The following is a 23859-nucleotide window of genomic DNA, read 5'->3' as shown; positions in this document are numbered from 1 at the left end:
GATAATAATTAACAAACACTCCCTCAAGGCATGCACTCCCCTATAACAGAACCCTGCTGAGAGAGGGAGCCAATCAACTTGAGGCCAGCCCGGTAGAGATATAAATGAGGGGAGGACATTCATTCATTCAACCTTTATTTAATCAAGAGGATAAAGTCATTAACATCAGTGAGGAGCAAACATATCCCAGTACATTTAGCATCCCAAGTATGTGTTGTGTTCTTAGCACATTCTCCCATTGGATCATCGGATTAGGACAAAGTGCATCATAACATTAACGGAGAATTCTGGACATTTTTCATACTGTATCTGTTTCTCGAGGTCAACAAGTCCTGTTGGTATGAATTTAAAAAGAGCACTTCTTGCATCACATGAAGTTAACATGCCCCCGGACTGTAGCACTAGTGACCTGGCTGCTCTAGCTGCTGGTTACAGCAACTCGAGCTGGTTAGCACATTTTGTTTCATACGACAGTACTCTCATTCTTCAGTAAATATCACATTCAACAGGTTATTTAAAAAGTGTACATGCAAGACATTTTGATCACTCTTGCTAGCCATGCCAGCAATGCACGTGATGTATAATTCACTGAGCGGATATCTGTTATCTGCTTAACAATTAGTAAAACTAGACTGGCATACAAAATGACAAAAACACATGTGTATAATTTCAAACATTCAGTGCATGATTCAAGGTGAAAGCACAAGACAAAAGTCACAATTGTGTAAACCGTCACAGATCCCTAGCACAGTTTATGCACTTAAACAGCCTGACCAACCAGCAGGGACATTTATGCTGGCAGAAAGTCTTTGCTGGTTTTCTACCAGCTATTGCTTGTCTTTGCTGGTGTAGCTGGTTACACCACCATTTGAGCAAGCTGGTCATGCTGGTGACCAGCCTGCCAAGCTTGACTATACTGGTGTAAGATGGCCATGCTGATTTACTAGAATGACCAACATAAGCTGGCATGGTCAGTTAAACCAGTAATGTAAGACCATGCAAAACCAGCTATAATGGCCAGCTTGAGGTGGCACAACGTGTAGATCAGCTGAATTAATAAGCTTGACCAACAAAACTCTTGTGAAAACATACCTTCTGCTGGACAACCAGCTGGTCAAATGCTTTTACTACGTAGGCTAACTTAAAAATAAGTGGTTGAACCTATTCATACAAGATTTCATATTTTATATGTGAATATAGGGCCTACTGTATAATAGTGTATGCCCTTAGATAGAGATGGGGGAGAGTGAGTAGTAAGTAAAATACTGTATAAGCAGAATTTACTCGCAAGGTTACTATTATAAGCTTTTACATTTCCTATGACATAGGGGATAATGCAAGTGGGCCTTCCCACAGTTAAATAGTTTGGCACTGATTGTGAGTAGACATGTGCAGGGACAACAGCAGTAAGCACAGATCTTCTGCACTGGATCAGCTGAACAGACTGCATTCCAGTAGAAGTGGAGCCAAAACAACAGGTAAAGAAAAAGTGGCAAACAACATGTGCAGCCCTGTGGGCTTTGCAAGTAGGTAACATATACAATTCAAAGTATAGATGTACAAACCAGAAAATTGTCCCGTGACAGAAAATGGCTGAAATGCAAAGATTCAAGCACCATTTCTAACCAAGCTCCTGGGCAGATTTTTCCATTTTCAATTTATCTTCAACATTGAACTCGAGGCCTCCCTCTGTGATGGAATAAAAGCAAACGTGTGGGAATCTATGACGCCAAGTGTAACAGACCTTTTTTTTCGTGTACAGAATACATTCTGCTAACAAACGTAATAATGTATTACAAAACTATGCAACACCTGATACATTCTGTCCACAAAAACATGAATGCATTTGTGGACAAAATTCTGAATATTCTTCTACACACTGCAGACAAAGGACACTATTTTCATGTAATACAGTAATTTCTCTCATATAAGCCGCATTGTGTATAAGCCGCGGGACAGTGTTTTATGCAAGTTAAAAGAAACAAAACCATATTGATACCATATTAACTGTCCCTGTGTATTAACCTCATAGCTGAAGAAATTTTGCAAAATCAATGTATAAGCCGCGGCTAATAGTCGGGAAATTACGGTATGTAATATGATGTTATATGGTTTTGTATTTATGCATTTTGTAGTGCACAAGCTTTGTCTAGGTCCAGTACACTTGTGTGTGTCCCACAAGAAAGTAGGCTACATTCTTTAGAGTAATTCTCTAAATACTGCAAGCATCATTACACTTTATTATGCATTATTATACTGTACTGGACACTTTGTACCATGGCTGCATTGTCACGTTGAACACGCATTAACTTCAGCTACCTAAATGCCATGTCCTCCATTATTCCTTACTTGTGTAAAACATAATCGCATAAAATTAAATGCGCAAACTTTGTGTACTTACGTGGGTAGATGCAAAATTCCTTGTCTTTATCTGGACAAAAGTAAAATCAAAATTCATATTAGTAGGATTTCATCACTTTGTGGGTGTTATTATTATGTCAACAATGTGACATGGTAGTCATACCTTGGGCATAAGGAGCATGCCTAATTGCTAAGGCACACTCATTGTACTCTCTGTGGATGACTTGGCACACATATGTCCCCTTGTCCTCTGGTTTGATATTGTTTAGCTCCAGGAATATCTTCCCATTCTCTAGCTTTTCCATGCAGAGGCTTACTCTGCCTTCATAGCCTCTTCCTGCTTTCATCTGGCGATTTTGGTACCGACAAATACATGTCCGGTCTTTAAACCACCGGATCTCCATGTCAACAGCGCTTTTATCAGAGGAGAGTTGACAAGATAAGGTGGCCCTTGCATCAAGAGAATAGTGGATGTTGTCATGTGAATGGACCACTTCTGGATAGAGAAAAGGATATTTTTCATTGACATTTTATATCATACAAAATACAAAATATGATCGCCGCCCAGTCCTGCACATTCTCTCCACAAAAATAAATCACACTTGTCAATTTGTCTCCACGCAAAACACACACTGACACACACTGACACACACACACACACACACACACACACACACACACACACACACACACACACACACACAAAGAGAAGCACATACAGTCATTTACAAACACAAAAGTTGTAAGGGATGGAGTAGGAGACAAATTGTCAAGCGTGATTTATTTTTGAGGAGAATGTGCAGGACTGGGCAGCGTACTGCTCTGGTACATCTGGTACATCCACTTTCGGTACATCTAGTTAGTAAGTTACTGTAGCTTCACTTAGATGAAAGACTTTACATTTTGTCCATCATTCAATTCAAGGACCATTGAGACAACTGTAGTATCACAATGATTAATAAATACAAGTCTTTTCTTGTTAGAGTTTCCACTTCTTTTCTTTGATCCTGATTGTCCGGTGCCAATGGCATCCCTTGAGAGAATATGAAATATGTGAAGAAATGAGTGTTATCTACAAAACAACAACTAAATGACCAAATATTTTTATTTTACCACAATGAGATAATTTTACAATTTGTCTTAATTGCTTTGATGCTTGTGTCAAATTGGACATTAAGTTTTCATAACAATTAACAAACAGGCCTAAACAGAAGCACTCTGGATAAAATTACACATTTTGTTTACAAAGGACTTGAAAACTTGAAGAATTCCCCTCCCACTTCCCCTGGCTTCATCTACATGAATTACTGTAATTGATGAGACCCCTCAGTGCTTCAACATCCCAATGGTCATATTTTTTTACCGCTTTGCCATCTATGACTATGTAAACCTATGAACTCTTTAAAATAGCTATTAAGTTACACTTCCAGAAATGTCCCTATGTAATATCTAAAGTGACTCTTCTGAGTGATTTTAACTTCTTAGGCTTCATGAATTTTACTATAATTTATTTTAGCTTACATTAAAATTATTCTAGTAAATTTAACATTAAAGAAAGAATGTTTATAAAACTGAGTTGCAAAATAATCTAATTGGTTTACAGAATTTCAGGTCATGACAACATCATGGATTACCTGTTTCGTCTGAGTTTTTCAAGTCTCGATCTTTCGATTTTCCCAAACCTACAGTATAAGGAAAAGGTGCACAATTAGGCACAATAATATGTGAACACAACGTAAAATGTGCTTTTATTAAAGCTACAACAACTACTACTACTACTACTACTACTACTACTACTACAATTACTTATCGTCACTTTCCTAAAACAATTGCGTAAGTCATTTTTTCAGGTTTTTCACAAAACACAACAATGTTAACCAAATATTGAATGATGATGATTTAAGGAACAAAACAAAACAAAAAAATAGCCAAAACACCCATGCCATTATTTTAGGAAGGTAACGTTATAATAATTTGAACAGGGCCATAAATATCCCATTTTACAGAGACTATACATACCCTTTCTGTACAGGACAACAGCCACAATCGAAGCAGTCAGAGATAGTAAAAAAAAGAGAACAATTAAGCCATCTTTCCAAAGGCCTGAAAAAGGAAAAAAACACACATTTTACTGTTAAATTCCAAATGCATCTGGCAACTAGCTCTATGTCCGGAGTCTTGCACTTGTGGCTTTATGATGCCTGTGCTTTATTTCACTGTGTTCAATATCTTTATAAGCAACAGCTGCATTACAGTATTGGCAGACCTAGTACACCAAGACCGCACATTCTAGTGAGTTTGAGGTCTGTAATATCCTCCCAGCTCTAAACTGGACTCTCACCTCCACTCTTCTGTTTCAGACTCTCCATCTCTGCCAGTGTCTTGTGCAGCTCATTCACTCGAGGTTGAAAAGCAAAACAGGGGTTACAAAGCAACAGTACACTGAAGAATATTCACAATACGTGTTGTGTCCACAAACTCACAATGACTGTGAAAAGCAGGGAGAGCAGCTCTTTTCCAATCAGTCAACTTCAATCCCTACCCGGCCTTGCCGCTAAACATTAATATGTGACCCTTCAAACGTTATTTTGAGAAAATCCACAATAAACAAACTTCCGGGTTAACATGTTGAATTTCACGTTTTCGCATAATTCGACAGTACACAGTCTACAGTGTCATTTCACAGAAAAACATACGCTTTGACTGTTAAACCCGGCGAAGATTCAACACATTTGCAGTCATTCCCGTGGTCCACGCACCGCTTAAAAAGGTGGTTTCTCCTCTTCTGGCATATCGTGACAGGAGAACCATGTCAACTTTGGATGCGGTTATCTTAGCGATAGTTTGTGTAATACCGTCGATATACATATCGTTGGAAAGCTTAGATTATGGCCGCTCATGTGAGCACAGTAACTTAATTTTGTAAATTTTACCGAAGTGACTGGTTTCGCTTTGCAGGGTCACGTATGTATTCCTGGCCTAACCTTGAAATTTAAGTCTAACTTAAATATATGGAAGTTGACTGTTTTACATGCCGTAGTCACCTGTCTTCCCTTCCAGGACCTCCTTTATCTACAAACAGTTTTGGAAAATCAGACTTCTCTGATCTTGATGCAGTGAATACAATTTACTCTACTCTTGATGCAACAAATGTTATGTGATCTAAAGATGTCACATTTATACCTGTCCCTGGTAAGAATCTGCTCTCTTTTCTCTCGTCTTCAGAGAGACCTACAGAGCACGCAATCCACTCAGAGGAAGAGTGCACCAGCCAGGAAGTCACACTCACAAGTCCATTGGCATCTGAGAAAAACATTGCAGATAGAGAACACTGATAATGACTTAAGCTGTTGTCCAAACACTGTGTTTGCTGCATACTGAAAATAAATGCTTAGATGCAAACAAAACTTTTGTCAATCTAAATGAACAGTCTGTCTAATCTATTAATTAATTTACCACATAATGCACATCCATACAGTACATATTAGGTGTATAGTGCATTTTAAAATACATGACTGTATTTACCTGGTGCACTATGATGGCTCTCACTGGGGATTTCTGCACCTCCTTTGTTTCTCCAGGTGAGTGTGGGCTGTGGTGACCAACCCTCTGATTCACAGGTAACGTTCACCTGTCCACTGCCACCATCAGAGTCTGAAATGATTGGTGGAGTGCCCATCGCTAAAGGGAGAGGTGGAGGGTGACGGGGAGAATTTACTTATCTTTGATAAAAGTATACTTTGAACTCAGAATTATGAGTGTATGAAAGTTTCTGACAATCAAGAATGTTTTGTTAAATCACTGTATTATCAATGCAATGATACAGTAACTGACAGTAATGTTTAATGAAGTGGGTGATTTTTCGCCACTCCTCACCTTTCACAACTAGGTGAATTTGGGCCACTTTGTACAAAGTCTTAGCAGAAACATAGCAGACATAATCTCCACTGTCTGCCAGTTGGACATTGTCTATTTCCAGGGATAAGTTGCCCTTCTGCAGCTCCCCTACCAGGCGCACCCTGCCCTTGTACTGAGGGTCAGCCGGCTGCTGCTGGATCTGCTGCTTCTCATAAAGCAGAACGGGAGTTTTGAATTCATCAGGTCGGTGCCAGCGCACCTCCAGTGATTCAGTGAACGCAGGAGAGAGTGAACAGGGCAGGATGATCGAGGATCCCTTCCACACAGAGAGTGGGCCATCAGGAACAAACACAGCGAATGTGTCAGGTACTGTAGAGGGAGAGGGTCACAAAAGACTTTCTACATTGGATTCCACATAAAGATGTATTTAGTTTAACATAAAGATTTTTTATAAAGAAGTTTTTCCTAATCTAAAAAGGTGACCGCTCTTCATATGGTGTACATGTTTAATAGTGTGACTAATTATTTGAATATTGGGCAACGTGTAAATAAAGAAGAGATCCTCTAAGCACCAGATCAGAAAACACTGTCATTAGCTGGCATGACTGTAGTACCCAATACAAGCAAGCAGCCTTTTTGTACCTCAGAGACTTCAGAAGAAATCAGAAAAGCAACTTACCTGATGCACCACACACAGGTACAAGGATCAGCAACCACAGCATTCCTGACAAAGACAGTAAAACAAGACATTAATAATATTCAGACAGTGTTCCACAACAGTGTTCCACGACAGGTAAATTGAAGATCTCCTCTGATCTGCAACACATCCTCATTGAGCTCAATGCAAATCAAACCAGTTAATAGCTGGGGAAAAAAACACCATGCCAAAATGGCCAGTAGGGAATGGCGTTGTCATGTTTTCATTATGTTTATTCATTCAGTGTTTTCCATTGCAAAAAAAAAAGGTCCGAACTCAATAAAATGTCAGCTAAACTTACAGTAAGTGGGGCAATCTTTATTTGTGCTGATCTATGTTATTTATTACTATGCAGTGGACAACTGAAGGGGAACATCAGTTAACTCACAACACAGCTTTACAAGAAGAATATTTCTTCACAGACCCATTCTTGTATGTAAATTGGCCAATAAAATGAAACCCAGAGTGTATATTTACACCAATTCAGTAAAAACATCCATAATTGTTCTAGCATGGGGGGGGGGGGGGGGGGGGGGGGGGGGGGGGACTATTTGCTTAGGCTATAAACAATAGCCTACTTTTGTATGATTATTTGTTAAGCTTGTTTGATACAATTTGAATATTAGCCTATCTGGGCCAAAAGACATTAGCCTACTAGATAGATAGATAGATAGATAGATAGATAAATAGACCACACGCTGATGCAAAGTCTATCACAATTAGATGTCATTTTACAAAACGAGTTACAGTCGCCATACATAAACAGCAAAATAAAACGAACACAACTGGGTTCAGCGATGTTAAGACACACCAGCTTTAGAGTGATAATCAGCTTGGGGTGGTAAAGGCTAAAGAAACTGAATCAGAATCATTTTGCAAGTTTCATGCAGCAGCCGCACCCATGAATGATCGAACGTTTCGGCAATGCTTTTATTACTGACGGCTTGTTGTCTTGCGAGTAGCCTACGACATGGGGAAAAAAACTCCTCGAATAAAGTTAACGTTCACTTCAACAATGGAACAGAGACAGTGGATACAAAATGTTGCTTGGTCTTCAACGTATAGTAATCTAGCAACCAGCTACTTGGATGTGCTATGACTCAGAGTAGGCTAGCCTAACCTAAGGAATGCCATTTGATTTACCTACTGAATTGCTCTTTTTGTTTAGAACTTACTTGTCCGATGGTAGGCTACGACACAGCGAAGACTCAATGTAGGCTATAACGCAGCCTGGATAACCGCTGTTTTATTAGGGAGCAAAAGTCATTTCCATGAATAGCCACAGCTAAGATTACAGTAGCCTAAGAAAGAAGGTTTTACTTTCGGTTTCGAACCATGATGCAATTGTTTATTTTAGGTTATTAGAACGACATCGTTGCGAGCTGTTCATTTAATATCTTTAGGCCTAATGGTGATTGACACTAGGCTATAAGAACTTCTTTAAATTGTGGCAAATTGTGTGCCCGTCAATGAGGCCGGTAATTATTTTTCATAAACTTTTAGACAGGGTGGAACCTGCAATCTGTAGAGAGCATGCCTAGGCCTATCTTCTTTTTTTTTTATTATTAGGCTACTGTTTCTGGTGCATGCACCCATTCAATAGGAGTGGATCTAGCCTACAGTACAAGGGAAGAGCACTGGTTTGGGCCAGCAGAGTGCAGTGTTGAGTGGAGGTGAACAGCAACTCAACTCGTCGTCCTAGAATAGAGCATATGTACCGCCAAGCGGTACAAAATATGACCGCTGCCCAGTCCTGCAAGTGTTCTCCACAAAACATAAATTAAACTTGTCAATTTGTCTCCATCTCCTACTCCATCCCCTACTTTTGTCTATATAGCCTACTGTGAATCATAGGCTGTTTACTGTGCAGAGTGTGTGTTTTGTGATGTGTGTGTGCTCCTCTTTGTGTGTGTGTTTGTGAGTGCAGTTTCGTTTGTGTGTGTGTGTGTGTGTGTGTGTGTGTGTGTGTGTGTGTGTGTGTGTGTGTGTGTGTGTGTGTGTGTGTGTGTGTGTGTGTGTGTGTGTGAGTGAGTGAGTGAGTGAGTGAGTGAGTGAGTGAGCGAGAGAGAGAGACTAAAAAAACTAAAAATGCCTCAAAGAAAAAAGGGACAGAAAAGAAAGAAAGAAATAAAGACATAGAGTTTGTTAGATGGTTAGTATCAGTGTTATACTGAGAAAATGGAGAGTTGAGAGAGAGGGGGAGCAGAGGGAGATAAATGGCAAGACAGAGAGAAGAGTTAATTAAGGGAGAGTTAAGAGATGGAGAAGGAGAGAAGAAGAGTTGTACAGGGTTACACATGAAAGGTCCATGACAGCGCAATGCTATAGTAGCAACTAAGGCATGGTCAGTGGTCATATAGGTTGAGTTGAAGTTGACCATAGTTAATCATTCCAGTTGAGACTAAATTAAATTATGTAACTATTTTGAATAGGCCTAGCCTATATAATGTCCACAATTAAAGCTGCCTTTATATAGTTTCAGTAAATGAGCAGCTGTACATAAATTGTAATCAACTCAAATGCTCAAATGAGAGAGTGAGAGAGAAAAAGAGAGAGCGAGAGAGCGATAACTCAGCTACTTAATTTAAATTGATTTAGATATAGATGTATGTAAGTGTAGGCAACATGTAATACAGTACATGTTATACCTGTAGCTTTGGCAATAATTACTTTATTTATTTATGCCAATAAAGCATCATAGAGAACTTAGCCAGCCAGCCATGTATAATAACATATGTATGATACAGCACATTACACATAATACAGTAGCCTATACATATTATAACATAATAAAATACAGTATATTATTGTGACCTGCACAGTAGTGACTCAGTTTGTGCACAAGTTTCAAGCAGTGCAAACTAATAATAATATGCCTTGTGATGTTATGCAGCCTTGGACTAACATTAGTTCTTTGGAAGTACAGCTCACCAGGGTCAACATCTCAGAAAAGAAGCTATTTTGCAAAAACAGCCACTGCTTCAGGGTCCTCACAGTGCCCACAATACCCGCGAATATACTGCAGACCCAGACGATGTACTGCAGGGAGATGAAAACTGAGCGGAAGTACATAGAAGGGCGGGCTATGGTTCACATGGACCTCCATTACTCTTTTGAACTATTCATGGCATATATGGCTATAGTATTATCAACTTTTAAATGGTTTACTGTTGCATTTGTGTTGTTGGTGTATATTGCTTGGGACAAAAGCCTCTGCTAAATACCATAGCCATATTCATACCTTTAAAAGGGGGGGAGGGTATGTATCATTTATACATTATAGCCACACATGTATTATAGGAACATGCAGTTCATCTCTCACCAGTAGTGTCCTCACACAGTGTGTGGATGACTGTGAAGATTAGACAGGCAGAGCCATCTTTCCACTGTCCTACTAAGCTGTTGCCTAATTGGTTAACTAAAGCGGATGGGCTGGGACAGGAATAGAAAGGAAAGACTAGCAGTGTGTCACGAAGAAAGAGCAATGGCTACTTCCAGTGCATCAGTACATGGATGGCCAAAATCACACCTTTCACACTCTGTCCACCGTTTCCATTTTATTAGGCCTAGTCGTCGCAATTGAATATCTGACATGAATAATTGGCCACCAAAATTCATAGCCACCTACTCTCTAAAGAGCTGAATTTGCATCTGACTTATTCATGTTATGGCATGGTTTGCATTGCCCACTTATTTTATACAGTAAGAATTATTTTTACAGTGCAATGCAAGGTCAGGAGTTCAACAAATAAATCCAACTTACATTTGACAGGTGCATTACATTGCAGTGTACATTTACACATCATCTAAACAGAAGATATACTGTAATTCTAGAAGGTTGCCTTGGTTTTGGTATTGTTAGGAATTCAGCTGTTTAAAACTGATACACAATTATATTTTCCTACCTCAGGAATAGGAGGACCACTACACAAAGATCACTTCAGCTCTGTTGAAGAGGGAATGTGTCGTTGCAGTCCATACTCTAAAACTTGTGTAGAAATGTGTTTACCAGACACGGTCATGTTCCTTATCTACACTATCTGTCCTTTTTGCTTGTAAAGTGTTTCTCTCAGTGATGTCTCAGGTTTCCTGTAGATCTGTTTCGGTCGCAGGTAACCATGTCTGTTTTACAGGGGATGGCCCTATCTGATATAGGAATGGTGTCTCGTGCGAGCCTCCTGACTGTTCAGTGCAGCCCCATTCACATGCCTCTTTCTACTACAATCTTAAAGAGAGAACGTGTCTTCATGACATGGATTAATATGATGAAAGATATCATCAGGCGAGGTCACATCAAGCAAGCTAATCAGGCCAAGACAGGACAGAATGGTGACATTCTCACCTTCTTGGACTCAGGTGTAACTGAACACTTGTCTCGGGTCCACGGCCTGTTTTTTTAAGGGGGTGTTCAGTAACCTGAGTCGGACACTTGAGCCGGTCCTAACCCAGTTTGATGTCACAGTGGCATGCAAGGCCTCAGATCTCTCTCTCTCTCTCTCTCTCTCTCAGTTTACCCAGACTCTTCAGGATACAGTCTCACCGCTTGCTTTTCCACAGCATATGCCCATGACAGATGCGTAGGCCATTGTCTCTAGGAATGCCCTGACTCCAGGTGTGAACACATCAGCTGGAACCCACAGCACTTGTTCCTAAAGGAGGGAAAAGTTGCTTTTTCCATCATGCTCTCTCCCTGAACTTCCCCTGCATCTCTCAAACTACCTCAATGAAGGCATGTCTCGAGTCTCTTCCTGGGGTGGCTACTGGCGAGGCAAACGCAGGTTTCCAGCACAGCTTCCACACGGGGCCTGGATCACACCCATTGGAGGTATGTTTTTTGCAACATGTACTGTATGCGCGATGTGAAATGTAGTCTATGGCAACAGAGTTGATTACAAATGAATTCTGCCTTGACACACTAAAGATTGTATAGGCCTATAGTTGGAGAGATTAGTCAGTTACAGTTTGCCCTGTGCCATTGCCCTATGTATCAGTCAATAAGAGACATTAGAGACACATAGTGTTGAAGAAATGACACAGCAAATGAAATTTTATTCCAAAACGAGATCTCATCAATGTTAAAGATTGTTTATTTTGTTTTCCAGGTAATATCAATGGAACTGCTTGCTTGCTATTTGATTAACTATTACTTCATCAAAACAAAATAACTGCAGTTAAATTTATATTATGAAATGTACAATGACAAAATATGTAAAAAATACATATTTACATGGGACATACCTGGTTTTGTATATGATGTATTCTGCTATATTTGCTGACAGAGAAACTCTGACGGATAAACTATGTATCTACAACAAGATTACTTAAAGTAAAAGTGGAAAAGGTAGGCATCCAGGACAAAATTAGTTATTTCACATTTGATTCACAGAGTAAATTAAATATGTTTTACATAACTAAAAGCAAGAATGTGGAATAGCCTTGGTTGGTAAAATAATCTCCACAACTCACATAACTAACTCTCTGATTGTATTCATGGATGAGTACTACCAGGCTAATTTAAAAACCTTGTTCAATCACAACCTAGAGCGTAAATCGTTATGGTGCCAGATGACCGGCCGGCACTGGATTATAACCAGAGAAACACCTACAGAGCAGACTGACATCTGCATTAGTGACGCCAGTCGATTGTGGGGTTCTGACAGAGATGCCTGATCATCTTAGCAGGTTTTAACACATCCTCAGCATGTGCCAAGAAATTAGGCGACTGCCATGAGTGTGCAGACACCAGCAGGGCTATAGTGGAGGCTAAACGCAAATAAACACAGTTTATCCACCTCAGAAATAGAGTTTATCCACCTCTCAGAGTTTATTTAGGCCTGCCAATTGCAACTTTTAACATTCAAAAATCACACTGTATTATCCACAATCACAATTTCATCAACACTCTTGGAACCATTTAATGCCACTGACATTGTATTGTTATAAACATAACAATAACCTCCACCATCATCAAACATGTTCTGAAGGGCTTTTTTAAGGCTAAATAGGCCTATCTGATAACGCATGACGCAGATAGTCCACCTTACCGTTTGATCATTCCACGTACTTTTACAGATCTATCTGTAACATGAGCATTGTCCATGGCAATTATGACTAATGGCAAAACTCCGAGGCGTTTTAATGGGTTGACTATGCCTATGTGTGCAATCTGCATTAGCCTATGGCCTGTCTGAAACATCTTGAGAACATGGCACAACATTACCGCTTCTGAAACATCACTTATTAATCATTATTAGTCTCGTGAAGATTTTTTTCACGGACGCCTACAACTGACCCGAGCCTCATGACTAATTAATGCGTCTGAGTGGCGCTCCAAATCTTGCGTTTGAATCCCGTTGGCAGCCGTCCCAAATCTCGTCTTATGTTTACACCAGGCAGCGTCTTGCTTTCTGATTGGTTGAAATAGACCCATCCTTAGCAACATGTCTTTATGTGGTGGCCAGGCACGTGGTTACTAAGCAATGGACCTTTAATGCTTCATCTTAAAGTTTGCTACTCTGTTGCGTCGTCGCAAACGCAGTCGATGCATGCGCGCTTTTAAAGGGACTCGGATTTGAAGAGCAGATGAATATAGGTTTACAGGGAATTTTCTAATCTACGATTTTAAACCGCAGGACACATATGCCTGCTTGTGAAAGAGAAGAAGAGGGAAACTGAATTGCTGTCCCTCCAACTTTCCTCGACACTATGGAACCTTGTTATGGAACTCTCGGAAGCCCTGTTTGGTGTAGGAGAAGTGGGGCACCATTCGTTCTCCACCAAATGTCTAGTCATTGAAAGGAATCGTGTCAGTTTTAAAACTTTTAAATTGTTATTCTTAGATAGTTCCCAAAGGATTGCAATACATTAAATGCAATGGCTGATGACAATGATCCACTCGGAACCACAGAATTTATTAAAGGTAATCAGTAGAGTTAGTGTTAATTTTAGTCATCGACTGATGTGGGATTATAGTTTTACCCCACATTTCACAGACACACATGTTATTCCCATTGGACAGCCATGAAAAAGCTTGCCTTTTGCCCAAAGCCGTATAGAGATTTGCCTACGGCCCTGATTTTGCCTAGTCAAAATTAAATTCCTGGGCTTAGAAAGATGCTATCTTTGCGTTCTAAAAATGCTGGAAATTGTTGTAACTTGTAAAATATGTTTGTTTGGCTTACCGAAGCAGTCAGTCAGTGACTGGGGTAGCCCAAGCCTATATGTGATTCATCCTTTGGGAAAAATAACTCAGGTTAAACCTTATGATAAGGACTGTTATTGATTCATGTTTTAAACTTATTTTTACAGATAGGCTTTACTTTGCCTCTCTCAGAAGCAAACCGAAAAGTACGCCAAATACCCACTATTTCACCACTGATGATGAATTTGTTTATGAGAAGTAAGTGTTGTCTGTTGCTAAGTGTCTGTGTGTTCAACTCAATCCTGTGCTAATGGCCGTAGGCCTATAGACTTCAGTGAGCAGTCTTGAGGCCTGTGATAGGCTATGTTATAGGATATTTCTGACAAAAAAACACCATCATAATTGCTTACACTTGAAATTTGTTTGGAAATCCATACATTTTGTTTTCATGTTTTTGCAGCTTTTATGCAGATTTTGGTCCTCTGAATCTTGCTATGCTATATAGATTCTGCTGTAAATTGAACAAAAAGCTTAAGGTAAGTGATATATTATTAATAATTTTCTTGATTGACACACCATGTCAAGCTGGGATGGCATCCGTGACATACCCCATAAATGCCACAAAATCTGCATGTAGATCACTTCACTATGGCTCTGCACACGTTTATGCCTTGCTGAAGAGATTTACCAGTTATGAGAAAGGAGGAGCAGATTTATATCTATGAGGCTGTCTTTGAAATTGTTACAGTAGCTATTCTCATGACATTATAGGCCTAGTCAAATTGCCACTGATATATTCTTTAAATATATAAAATACAATGCTCCACACAGGGTTTGTAATGGAGGATGAAACCAAATTAATTGCTAGAACATACAGGATAACTTGAGGTATGCAGTCACGGAAATCAAATGCTTTGATTAAAACAGTGAGAGCTAACTAAATGGTATTCTGCAAGAGACTTAGATGATATGCATGGTTGGACAAAGAGTTCATTTAGTCCATTTATCTTCTCTCTTCGTATATTCTTCGGAGTAACGATACACATAAGCTCTTTGGAACATTGTAGCATGCAAGATTATAGAATGTCTATATTTTCCAGTCACGTTTGCTATGGATGTTAACTTTTAAAATATGAAAAAAAGTGTCAAGAGTTACTATAAACCCTGCATCCATTGGTGGAGAGTGGATGTGCTTGGTGGGTGCATTTCACTGATTCCTCTCCGGTCACCTGTTCAATACTCATTGTTGTTGCTATGGAGCGGTCTAACAAAGACAACTGGCACGAATGTACTGTGGATAACTTGCATGGACAGGGCAGGGCCATGTATTGCTATATTTTCATGTAGGTCTACATTTTTGTTACATATTATGCAATGACTTGATTGCATGATTGATTCAATTGTTAATTGTTAATTATTTTTTTGCTATGATTGCTGATTTTTTTAATGTATTGTTTTTATCTTGTTAAATTCCATTTAGTTCATCTATTATAGGTATTTTTGAATATAGAATATATTAAGAACTGTAGACATAAATATAATGCAATGAACTGAATAGCTATTTATTAATTTGTTTTTGCAGTCCTTCACACTGTCTAGAAAAAGGGTGATCTATTACACCAGCTATGACCAACGCAAACGAGCCAACGCTGCTTTCTTAATCGGTGCCTATGCGGTGAGTGACCTCAACCTTTGTCATGCCCATGGTCATACATACACACACACACACACACACACACACACACACATTAAATCCTCCATTCTTGGGTGCTCTGATGGACTGTGCTAATGGTGGCCTCCTTCTGTCCCGTTTCAGGTAATCTACTTAAAAAGAACTCCTGAGGAGGCCTACCGGGCTCTTATCTCTGGAACGAATGTGTCATACCTGCCCTTCAGGTATGTCTCACCATCCACAGTAGTTTCCTGTAAATGCGTTACATTTTAAAGTGTGTTTGTACTATTAGTTGTGTAATATCAATCGTAAGTAGTAAGAAAAACTGTCCAATAAATGTAATGGAGTATAAATACAATATGTAAGATTTAGTGGAAGTATAAAGTGGCAGGAAATTTAAATAATCTAAATTGAACTACAAGTTGTCCAAATGTAATCACTGTCATTATATACTTACCTTCCACCATTGGCATGTGCAGTGTGCCAGTGTGTGCAGTGAAATGTCCCAGCTGAACTTAAAATCAAACAAGGAAACCAAGGAACTGACCAAATGCCTAGTGTCCTTGGTTAACAATGGAATTGTAAAGTAGTGACAGACAGTTACTTGTTGTTATAGTCTTGTAATAGAAATGTAAATGAACCCAGGAACAAACTATTGAATAGGCTCAGAGACCTAGGAGGGCAATCGGTGCTTGGCATCACATAGCAGATTGGTATACAATGAGCCAGAGCCAGATCCTCACAGAGCTGGCTGCCCTGGGCAAAGCAGAGGCATGACATGTCCTTTACTCCTCACAGACAGATATACTGTAGGTGCAATCACACACACACACACACACACACACACACACACACACACACACACACACACACACACACGCACACACACACACACACACACACACACACACACACAGAGACACACACAGACACACACAGACACACACACAGACACAGACACACACACACAGACACACACACAGACACACACACAGACACACACACACACACACACACACACACACACACACACACACACACACACACAGACACACACAGAGGCATGCACACACTCACTCAGAATTATGTTATGCACTCGATATTGAAAATCACAACCACATGCTCAATCCTCTGTAGCTGCTTCAGAATGTTTTTCTTCCTGAAACAACACGCATCCTGATACTTGCTTTATTTGTTTTCCTGTTCTACCAGAGATGCTGCATTTGGAAACTGCACATATAACCTGTCTATTCTTGACTGTTTACAAGGAATCCGCAAGGTAAGGGCCTAACTGAGATGGTAACGGTGAAAAAGGCTCTAGTCCACTCCCACCACTCATGTGTTGTCCCGGGGTTAATCCTTTAGTCCAATTACAGTAAACAGTAGCCAGGAACATGCTGTTGACATGATTGAAGAGAGAGAAGTTGTGTAAGGATATTCCCTTTTTATGTTAGTTTTTGCTATTTTTTTTCCTGGTGCTAGCTTGTTGCTAGGATGTTGTTAAAGATGGCATTTCCCCACCATAGCCATCTCTGTTTGTCCCGTTTGCCCTGGCTAACCCTCAATGAATTTCTGAAAATGAAATAAAGGTTGAATGAATTGAAGGAACAAACTAATATTAGAAAGGGAAGTTGCATTATAGACTTAATTTATTGTATTGTCAATAAATATATTGCCTAACAAGAAAGTCTACATATTTGCCGTGAATGCCCACGGGTGTGAATTTCTTCTGTACAGGCTCTGCAGCATGGGTTCTTCAACTTCGAGACGTTTGATGTTGAAGAGTACGAACACTATGAGGTAGAGCGTGCGTCATTTCAGTGGTCTCCTTAGTCCATGCAGCACAATCCTACAGTATCTCTTTTGTTTTCTTTTTTCTCTCATCAAGTCTTTATTTATTGTCTTCACCTTTAGCGTGTGGAGAACGGGGACTTCAACTGGATTGTGCCAGGCAAGCTTCTGGCCTTCAGTGGCCCACACCCAAAGAGTAAAATAGAGAATGGTGAGTTAAGGGACATGAGAAGACCACATCTGTAATCACCACACCACTATATAATGTCCTCTCTGTTAATTGGTGTCCTACATGTTTCAGTCATCTTCATAGCTTTGGTGTCTTCATAGCTACACGCTTCAATTATCTTTATATTCCCGTATATAATCCCATCTGATTTTATGTACAGTATATGAAACACACAAATGAATACCAAGATATGGTATGATAGGCTATGCTATGCTATCTGTTACCAAGTGTGATTCGTTCAATGAAATTGTAGAACTGGTCTGTCTATACTTTATTTACAGGACAGCAGTGCATAATTGTGTGTCTCATTTGTATTAGCCTAGTTAAGCCCAGATTAATAGACGGTTTAAAAGAGTTTGGAGACTCGCGATTGGAAATGGTTTCCAACACTAGCACAGTGACGGCCGACTTTGCGTTAACTTTAAACTCATTTTGCTCAGCCTTACCAATCACATTGATCAGATTCCTAACATTATGTCCTACTTTACCTTATGGCCTAAACTTTACAAACTGACAATAAATAGCATCAGCAATCAGGAAGCAATGTATGTAGGCCTATCTTTGCTGCAATATGAATGTAAACATTCTTCCAACGTTTTATATCCTATGAGTTGAGCTGAGGTTAGAAAAGCATAGTTTAAAAATAGGATCAAGAGTTGGATACATGTTGCCATTTACAGCGGACTACTGATGACATTGCAGAGCACACCATGTCACTGCAGCTGTCTTCATAGACTTTGGAATATTATTGATATAATAATAGCAATAATAAAAATAATAAGAGAGTAAACTGTTTTCCAATTCTCCTGTACTTGTGTGGTGACCCTGTGTAGCATTTTTATATGTTGTAGATAATCAGTACAGACTTCTATATGTAATATGTATATAGAAGTTTAGTTCTAACACTAAGGAGAGTCCACCTCGCCATGACGATTGGGGTTCTTCCACAGGTTACCCTCTTCATGCTCCAGAGGCCTATTTCCCATACTTCAGGCAGCACAACGTGACCGACGTCGTGCGGCTCAACAGAAAGATCTACGAGGGCCGACGCTTCACTGATGCTGGCTTCCAGCACCATGACCTGTTTTTTGTGGACGGCTCCACGCCCAGCGACCTCATCCTGCGACGCTTCCTGCACATTTGTGAGAGTTCAGAGGGTGCCGTGGCGGTACATTGCAAGGGTGAGAGCGGCTTGATCACTTTTCTAGTCAAAGCCAAAGGGACGGATTGTGGTGTTAATGTGCACCAATCACTTGAGGTTGGAAGTGTTATTAATTGAGGGAGAATATGAATGGGGGAAGGGGGATTAAGTGTTTAGAGTAGAACAGCTTTATTTATATACACAATACAAGGAAGCACTGAGAAAGAGATAGGCATCTTTATGTAGTCTGCGTGAAATAGCAATGTTGAGAGAGCATTAGCCATCTTAATCTAAGTTTAGCGTGAGAGGGTCAGGGCAGCACTGATTTCAAGGGTTCTGTGTGATTGCAGTTTTCTTTAGTTTTTCTCGATGTCTTTGATGCTTGTGTCAACTCTGACAATCAAATTTTCAAAAGCATTTTAGTTTTTCTCGATCGCTTTGACCAGTTCTGGAGGCTACGAGAGCTGTAGCCTTTCTGGATATTAAATAGAAATGAGAATATATGTAAACAGATCATAAGGGGTTATTTACAGAGCTACCCCTGCCTGGCCTACAGACGAGAGGTAAAACATGTCTGACAGCGTTGCTTTGTTTAGGCTATAAGATAAGGTTTATAAGATTTATTTGTTTTCTACCCTCAGTAAACGTCATGCTGAGGTCAGTTTAACAGGTGTGGCCTTTACATTATTCAAAACTGCTATAGTTGCTCAGGAGCTAGGCCTACTCTATTGATGTAGTCTGTGTGATGTGAAGTCCATTTATCAATTAGTTTCCACAAGATTCTTCAGAAGTCATCATTTAAGGGGTTATTTGTCAAAATCTTCGTAGCTCCTGAAACCTGCATACTGCATATGGCAGTGGGCCTATTTGGAATAAAGTCCAGGGCCTTTTTTTGTTGCAACCAACCTTGTCCAGTCCCAGTCCATCCCTAACCCAGAATACCTGCATTACACCATATAACTTTCTTTAACTATAACTACATTATTCTTTTCTTTAAAACATATTTTGTCGTTTTCTTGTGCATACTACCAAAGAACACTCTCATACTTATCATTCATGCAATTGACTGGAGCCAATTTACTGGTAACATCAGGTCAGAGCCACAACATGGCAAATCTTTTTTGAGTGAGGTCTCAGATTTCCTAATCAGTATCGAGTTCTTCAGCTCATGATTGACTGTCCTTCACTAGCCTGGTAAACCAATCAAACTCATTCATGAAGTGAATAGAGTCTGGATTTTCACAATTGCAAAATCTTTCCAACCCTTGCATCCTGACGGGCCTAACTTTGAAATCATTGGTCCAGCTTAACCAATCACATTATTCAGGAATTCGTAACAGGTCTCTTACTTCGCCTAAACTTTACAAAGTGACAATAAACAACATGGGCAGTCAGGAAACAATGTACAGTATGTGGGTCTACATTTGCTGCAAATAAATGTGCAGTCTTCCGACTGGCATTGCTACTACCGGTTATCATAGGCATGACCACTGACCAGGCTAGCTACTTGTCAGCTAATTGGCTCTAAGTCTTTGGCCTGCATTTCATAGCCCATGGGAGAGTTGATGTGGTAGACTTGGCGATCAGGTGACAGATAAAGATATGCTCGTATGTAACATGAAACGTAACCTACACACACGTTTGTTTGTCAGGCCAATGTGCTATCAATATCATAGAATGGTACAACTAAATTGTAATTAGAACACTAGTTTTCATTATGTTTTGTTTTGTAATGAGAACCAACTTTCACTGACAAGAGAAAAAGTTTTTTTTACTTTAATTTAGACTTTGTTTAATCATTTGCCAAATATTCCACAAGACCTTCTGAATGTGTGCGCATACTTTGTTGTATTTGTTTATTGCTTTTATAGATAATTTTAAGCCAGTAAGTCTATCTTCTTCTTGTTCCTTCCTTTCATGTGCAGCGGGCCTTGGCAGAACAGGCACTCTAATTGCTTGTTATCAGATGAAACACTACCGTTTCACAGCAGCGGAAGCCATTTCCTGGATACGGATCTGCAGGCCTGGCTCAATCATTGGGCCACAGCAGAACTATCTTGAAGAGTGAGTAGACCATCACTGGCTAGAAAAGAAGACGTGGGGATCTTAATGTTGTGCACTTCTTTTATTACTTGCAACTATACTTTGAGTATGGACCTCTTTAGAGAATGTTCTGTTCTAAGGTCCCCATTTGTGACTGATTTCATTCACAATTCCACTTTATATAGTTCTTCCCATCTTTCTCATTTTCTCAGTATCTCTGTTGGAATACTAATGTCCCGCAATACCAATAGCATCTAAAAAGTGAAATCACTTGATTCTCTCTCTCTCTCTCTCTCTCTCTCTCTCTCTCTCTCTCCGTGTAGCAAGCAGCACAGTCTGTGGGTGCAAGGGGACATGTTCCGCTCCAAGCAGCGTCAGCAGCAGCTGCGTCAGCGGCAGCAGCAGGAGCGGGATGTGGCCCGTCTCATCTCCAGCATGGACGACGTGTCCATCAACACCAGTGTCTTCAAGTCCCAGAGCATGGACGAGGTGAGACCCCATGATGGGATAGGAGACCCATCGGCCCATCAGATGGCTATGTGGCCGGCTGCTTTCTGTCATCTGTGTAACCTGAGTTGTGCAGACCCAACTGCAGCTTAGCCCCACTTCTGCCTGGACTCGAACTGGCAACCTCCAGCATGGGTGTCCTAGCAAGGAAGCTAACTGCCCTTGGGTGCGAGCATCTCTTACGAGCTCTTAAAGCACTAAAGAGTTTTTCGTACCATGAAATAACATTTCCAAAATCATTTCAGCGGTTCATCAACTCGTAACAGGGTGAACTTCTGCTTTCACTTCGCGGCCCTCTATCGGCTATAACCGCACAATCTATAGTTTGGTGAAATGAGACATAAGAAACTACAAATTTGACTTGCTTCGATGTCACAATACATCATAGATTCATATAGTCATGCAACATACTCTACTCTACATACAGTACATACTTTGTTTGTGGACATCGTTATTTGCAGGGTACACAAATAGCGTGCGTGCGACACAGGAAAAGTGCTGTGGTGTTGCTTTAAGGCATCAGAAGGGAGGTTTACTTAACACATACTGTGCAGCTAGTGTACCAATCTGGTCTGATGTTCCACTGTCTCTTTGATTGGGTTGATTTAGACTCTTGTAAAGTGTAAGATATAATGATTCTCTTTATTTGATTGTTTGTTTACACTAAAATAAGATATGCAATTCACTCTTTGCATTTCACTGATAGGACTGAATGAAGTTGAGGGAATTGAATTCTTTGCTTTGGCCTGTTGCAGAATGACTTCAGGGTGGATGGTCTGGGCCTGACTCAGGGAGATAAACTCAGGGCCTTAAAGGCTCGACGCCATTCTAGATCTGCCACTTCTGAAGCACTGAGGTATGTGGGATTGTTTGAACTCCATGGTCGGAGGATGTGTCCTTGAACAGTATTGCGGTTCTATGCTACTTTGATAGCCAGAGATTGGAGTTCTTTTGTATTTTACACTCTGTATCGCCATCCATTGGTCTGACAGCAGTTGTGTGTGTTTAAGTTCTAGTGGAATAAATCCAGCACAGAGCTCCATTTCTCCCCCCAAAGCGCCGAAAGCCCCCACCAATGCTTTCGCCGCCTCCTCCTCCTCTCCAAGACGGCTCACTCGCAGTCCCTCATCTTCAGCGGGAAACCTTAAAAGGTGGGTGTATGTGTGTATGTGTGTGTGTGTGTGTGTGTGTGTGTGTGTGTGTGTGTGCACGCGCATTACATGACCCTATCCCTGATCTCATCACCCATGACTCTTCTGTCCCCTGGCCCTGCCCAATGTTTGTGTGCCCAATACAGCTTAAACCCCAGATTAGCCCGATCACTTGGCAACCTCTACGGGGTTGACAACATGGCTGAGAATGCAGATGATGCCCCATCCACGCCCTTTGCCTCCGCCTCCTCCTCCCCCTCCTGCTCCTTAGCGGCGTCTTCACCCTCCCTCTCTCCGTCCTTGGGCTTGGGGTTTGGCTACTCCCCCGGTGACCCTCGTCTCCCACCCACCCCAAACTACCACCAGGAGGCCAGCAACAAGCCCGGTGACCGGCCCGTGAGGCCCAGGGTTCCGGCCTTTGCGGCGGGCCCCAGAGGTCCAGCTGGACCCCGCAGAGCCCCGGTGCAGTCTGGGCTCACGGGCCGGCACCTGAGCCGATCTATCCCTGTAAGTTTACTGATGTGCTATCTGTCTGCCATCACCTTCCTCCTTGCTTGTTTGTTTGTTTACATAGCTATCCATCCAGCTGCTTGTTTGTATATCCGTCCATCCATCCTTTCCTCCATCTGTTTGTCTGTATATCTTGCTTATAGCATTGCTTCCCAGTTGTCACTCTACACCCCTCATAAGTCAGATATACTTGTTTGTTATACCAAAGACAACTGTAGTTATGTTGAGGTAAATGTATAATCCATAAAATGTAAAGAAAACATCTTCCTATATCCCAACTACCTTTGAGAAGTACTCTTTTTAACTGTGTAATATTTACGATTTGATTATCTCCTTCCAGTCCCTTCAGTCTGAATATGTTCACTACTAAAGCCGTTGTGTTGCGCTGACAAACACTACGTGAGCCCTGAGGAAATCTTTTGCGCAGTGAAGACTGAAGATCACTACATCTACTGGATACAGAATCGGATACAGAGTGCAAAACTAAATTCTTTTCCAACCCCTGAAAACAAACAAACAAACAAACAAACAGGGGTATCAGGGGATACAAAACTCTTATTTTGTATGTTAACTCCTTGAACTGTACAGAATTGGATTTTCTATGGATTGTAATTATGGCTAGATCACCAAATAAGTTGTTACGTAGTTTTGTGCTCATAATGTGATTGTGTTATGTTATTCAATTTAATTAAATATTGTGGTGATACAACAAAGTTTCAGTGTGTGTTTATTGGAGGAAAGCTGAATTAAATAACTGT

General features: G+C 40.5%; 2 protein-coding genes across 3 annotated transcripts; one reads left to right on the top strand and one right to left on the bottom strand.

The window, feature by feature from the left end:
* Positions 1 to 120: 120 nt before the first annotated feature.
* On the bottom strand, positions 121 to 8233 carry LOC134062253 (butyrophilin subfamily 1 member A1-like). Of its 2 annotated transcripts, XM_062518211.1 has the most exons (12): positions 8092 to 8233; positions 6899 to 6943; positions 6238 to 6588; positions 5887 to 6042; positions 5545 to 5664; positions 4703 to 4759; positions 4381 to 4464; positions 3996 to 4043; positions 3338 to 3394; positions 2525 to 2857; positions 2402 to 2431; positions 121 to 1689 (listed from the first exon to the last, which is right to left on the bottom strand). In XM_062518211.1, exons 2-12 carry the CDS (start codon positions 6939 to 6941, stop codon positions 1622 to 1624), a joined length of 1347 nt encoding a protein of 448 aa, XP_062374195.1. In that variant the 5' UTR covers positions 6942 to 6943; positions 8092 to 8233; the 3' UTR covers positions 121 to 1621. The 2 variants fall into 2 exon arrangements, with proteins under 2 accessions (XP_062374195.1, XP_062374203.1); XM_062518219.1 differs by lacking the exons at positions 121 to 1689; positions 2402 to 2431 and having other exon boundaries at positions 2695 to 2857; positions 3328 to 3394.
* Positions 8234 to 13428: 5195 nt separating this feature from the next.
* On the top strand, positions 13429 to 23777 carry cdc14aa (cell division cycle 14Aa). Its single transcript, XM_062518154.1, has 15 exons — positions 13429 to 13835; positions 14225 to 14315; positions 14518 to 14593; positions 15640 to 15732; positions 15874 to 15953; positions 16942 to 17008; positions 17467 to 17529; positions 17644 to 17731; positions 18700 to 18930; positions 20816 to 20954; positions 21257 to 21422; positions 22196 to 22296; positions 22457 to 22591; positions 22738 to 23098; positions 23442 to 23777. The coding sequence occupies exons 1-15, from the start codon at positions 13790 to 13792 to the stop codon at positions 23469 to 23471; spliced, it is 1767 nt and encodes a 588-aa protein (XP_062374138.1). The 5' UTR covers positions 13429 to 13789; the 3' UTR covers positions 23472 to 23777.
* Positions 23778 to 23859: the final 82 nt, after the last annotated feature.

This window comes from Sardina pilchardus, chromosome 2, assembly GCF_963854185.1.
Source record: "Sardina pilchardus chromosome 2, fSarPil1.1, whole genome shotgun sequence".
Lineage (NCBI taxonomy): Eukaryota > Metazoa > Chordata > Actinopteri > Clupeiformes > Clupeidae > Sardina > Sardina pilchardus.
Note: the sequence above shows the minus strand (reverse complement) of the source record. Positions and strands in the feature narration are given on the sequence as shown.

Bases quoted from the DNA above. Each gene is read 5' to 3' on its own strand.
- LOC134062253 (XM_062518211.1), bottom strand. From the start codon at position 6,941: ATGCTGTGGTTGCTGATCCTTGTACCTGTGTGTGGTGCATCAG. The intron at 4,044-4,380 runs GTATGTATAGTC...CTTATACTGTAG, and splicing joins TGTTGTCCTGTACAGAAAGG to GTTTGGGAAAATCGAAAGAT. The intron at 2,858-3,337 runs GAAAAGACTTGT...TTCTCTATCCAG, and splicing joins AGAAGTGGAAACTCTAACAA to AAGTGGTCCATTCACATGAC.
- cdc14aa (XM_062518154.1), top strand. From the start codon at position 13,790: ATGGCTGATGACAATGATCCACTCGGAACCACAGAATTTATTAAAG. The intron at 17,732-18,699 runs GTGAGTTAAGGG...GTTCTTCCACAG, and splicing joins AAAGAGTAAAATAGAGAATG to GTTACCCTCTTCATGCTCCA. The intron at 22,297-22,456 runs GTATGTGGGATT...TTTAAGTTCTAG, and splicing joins GCCACTTCTGAAGCACTGAG to TGGAATAAATCCAGCACAGA.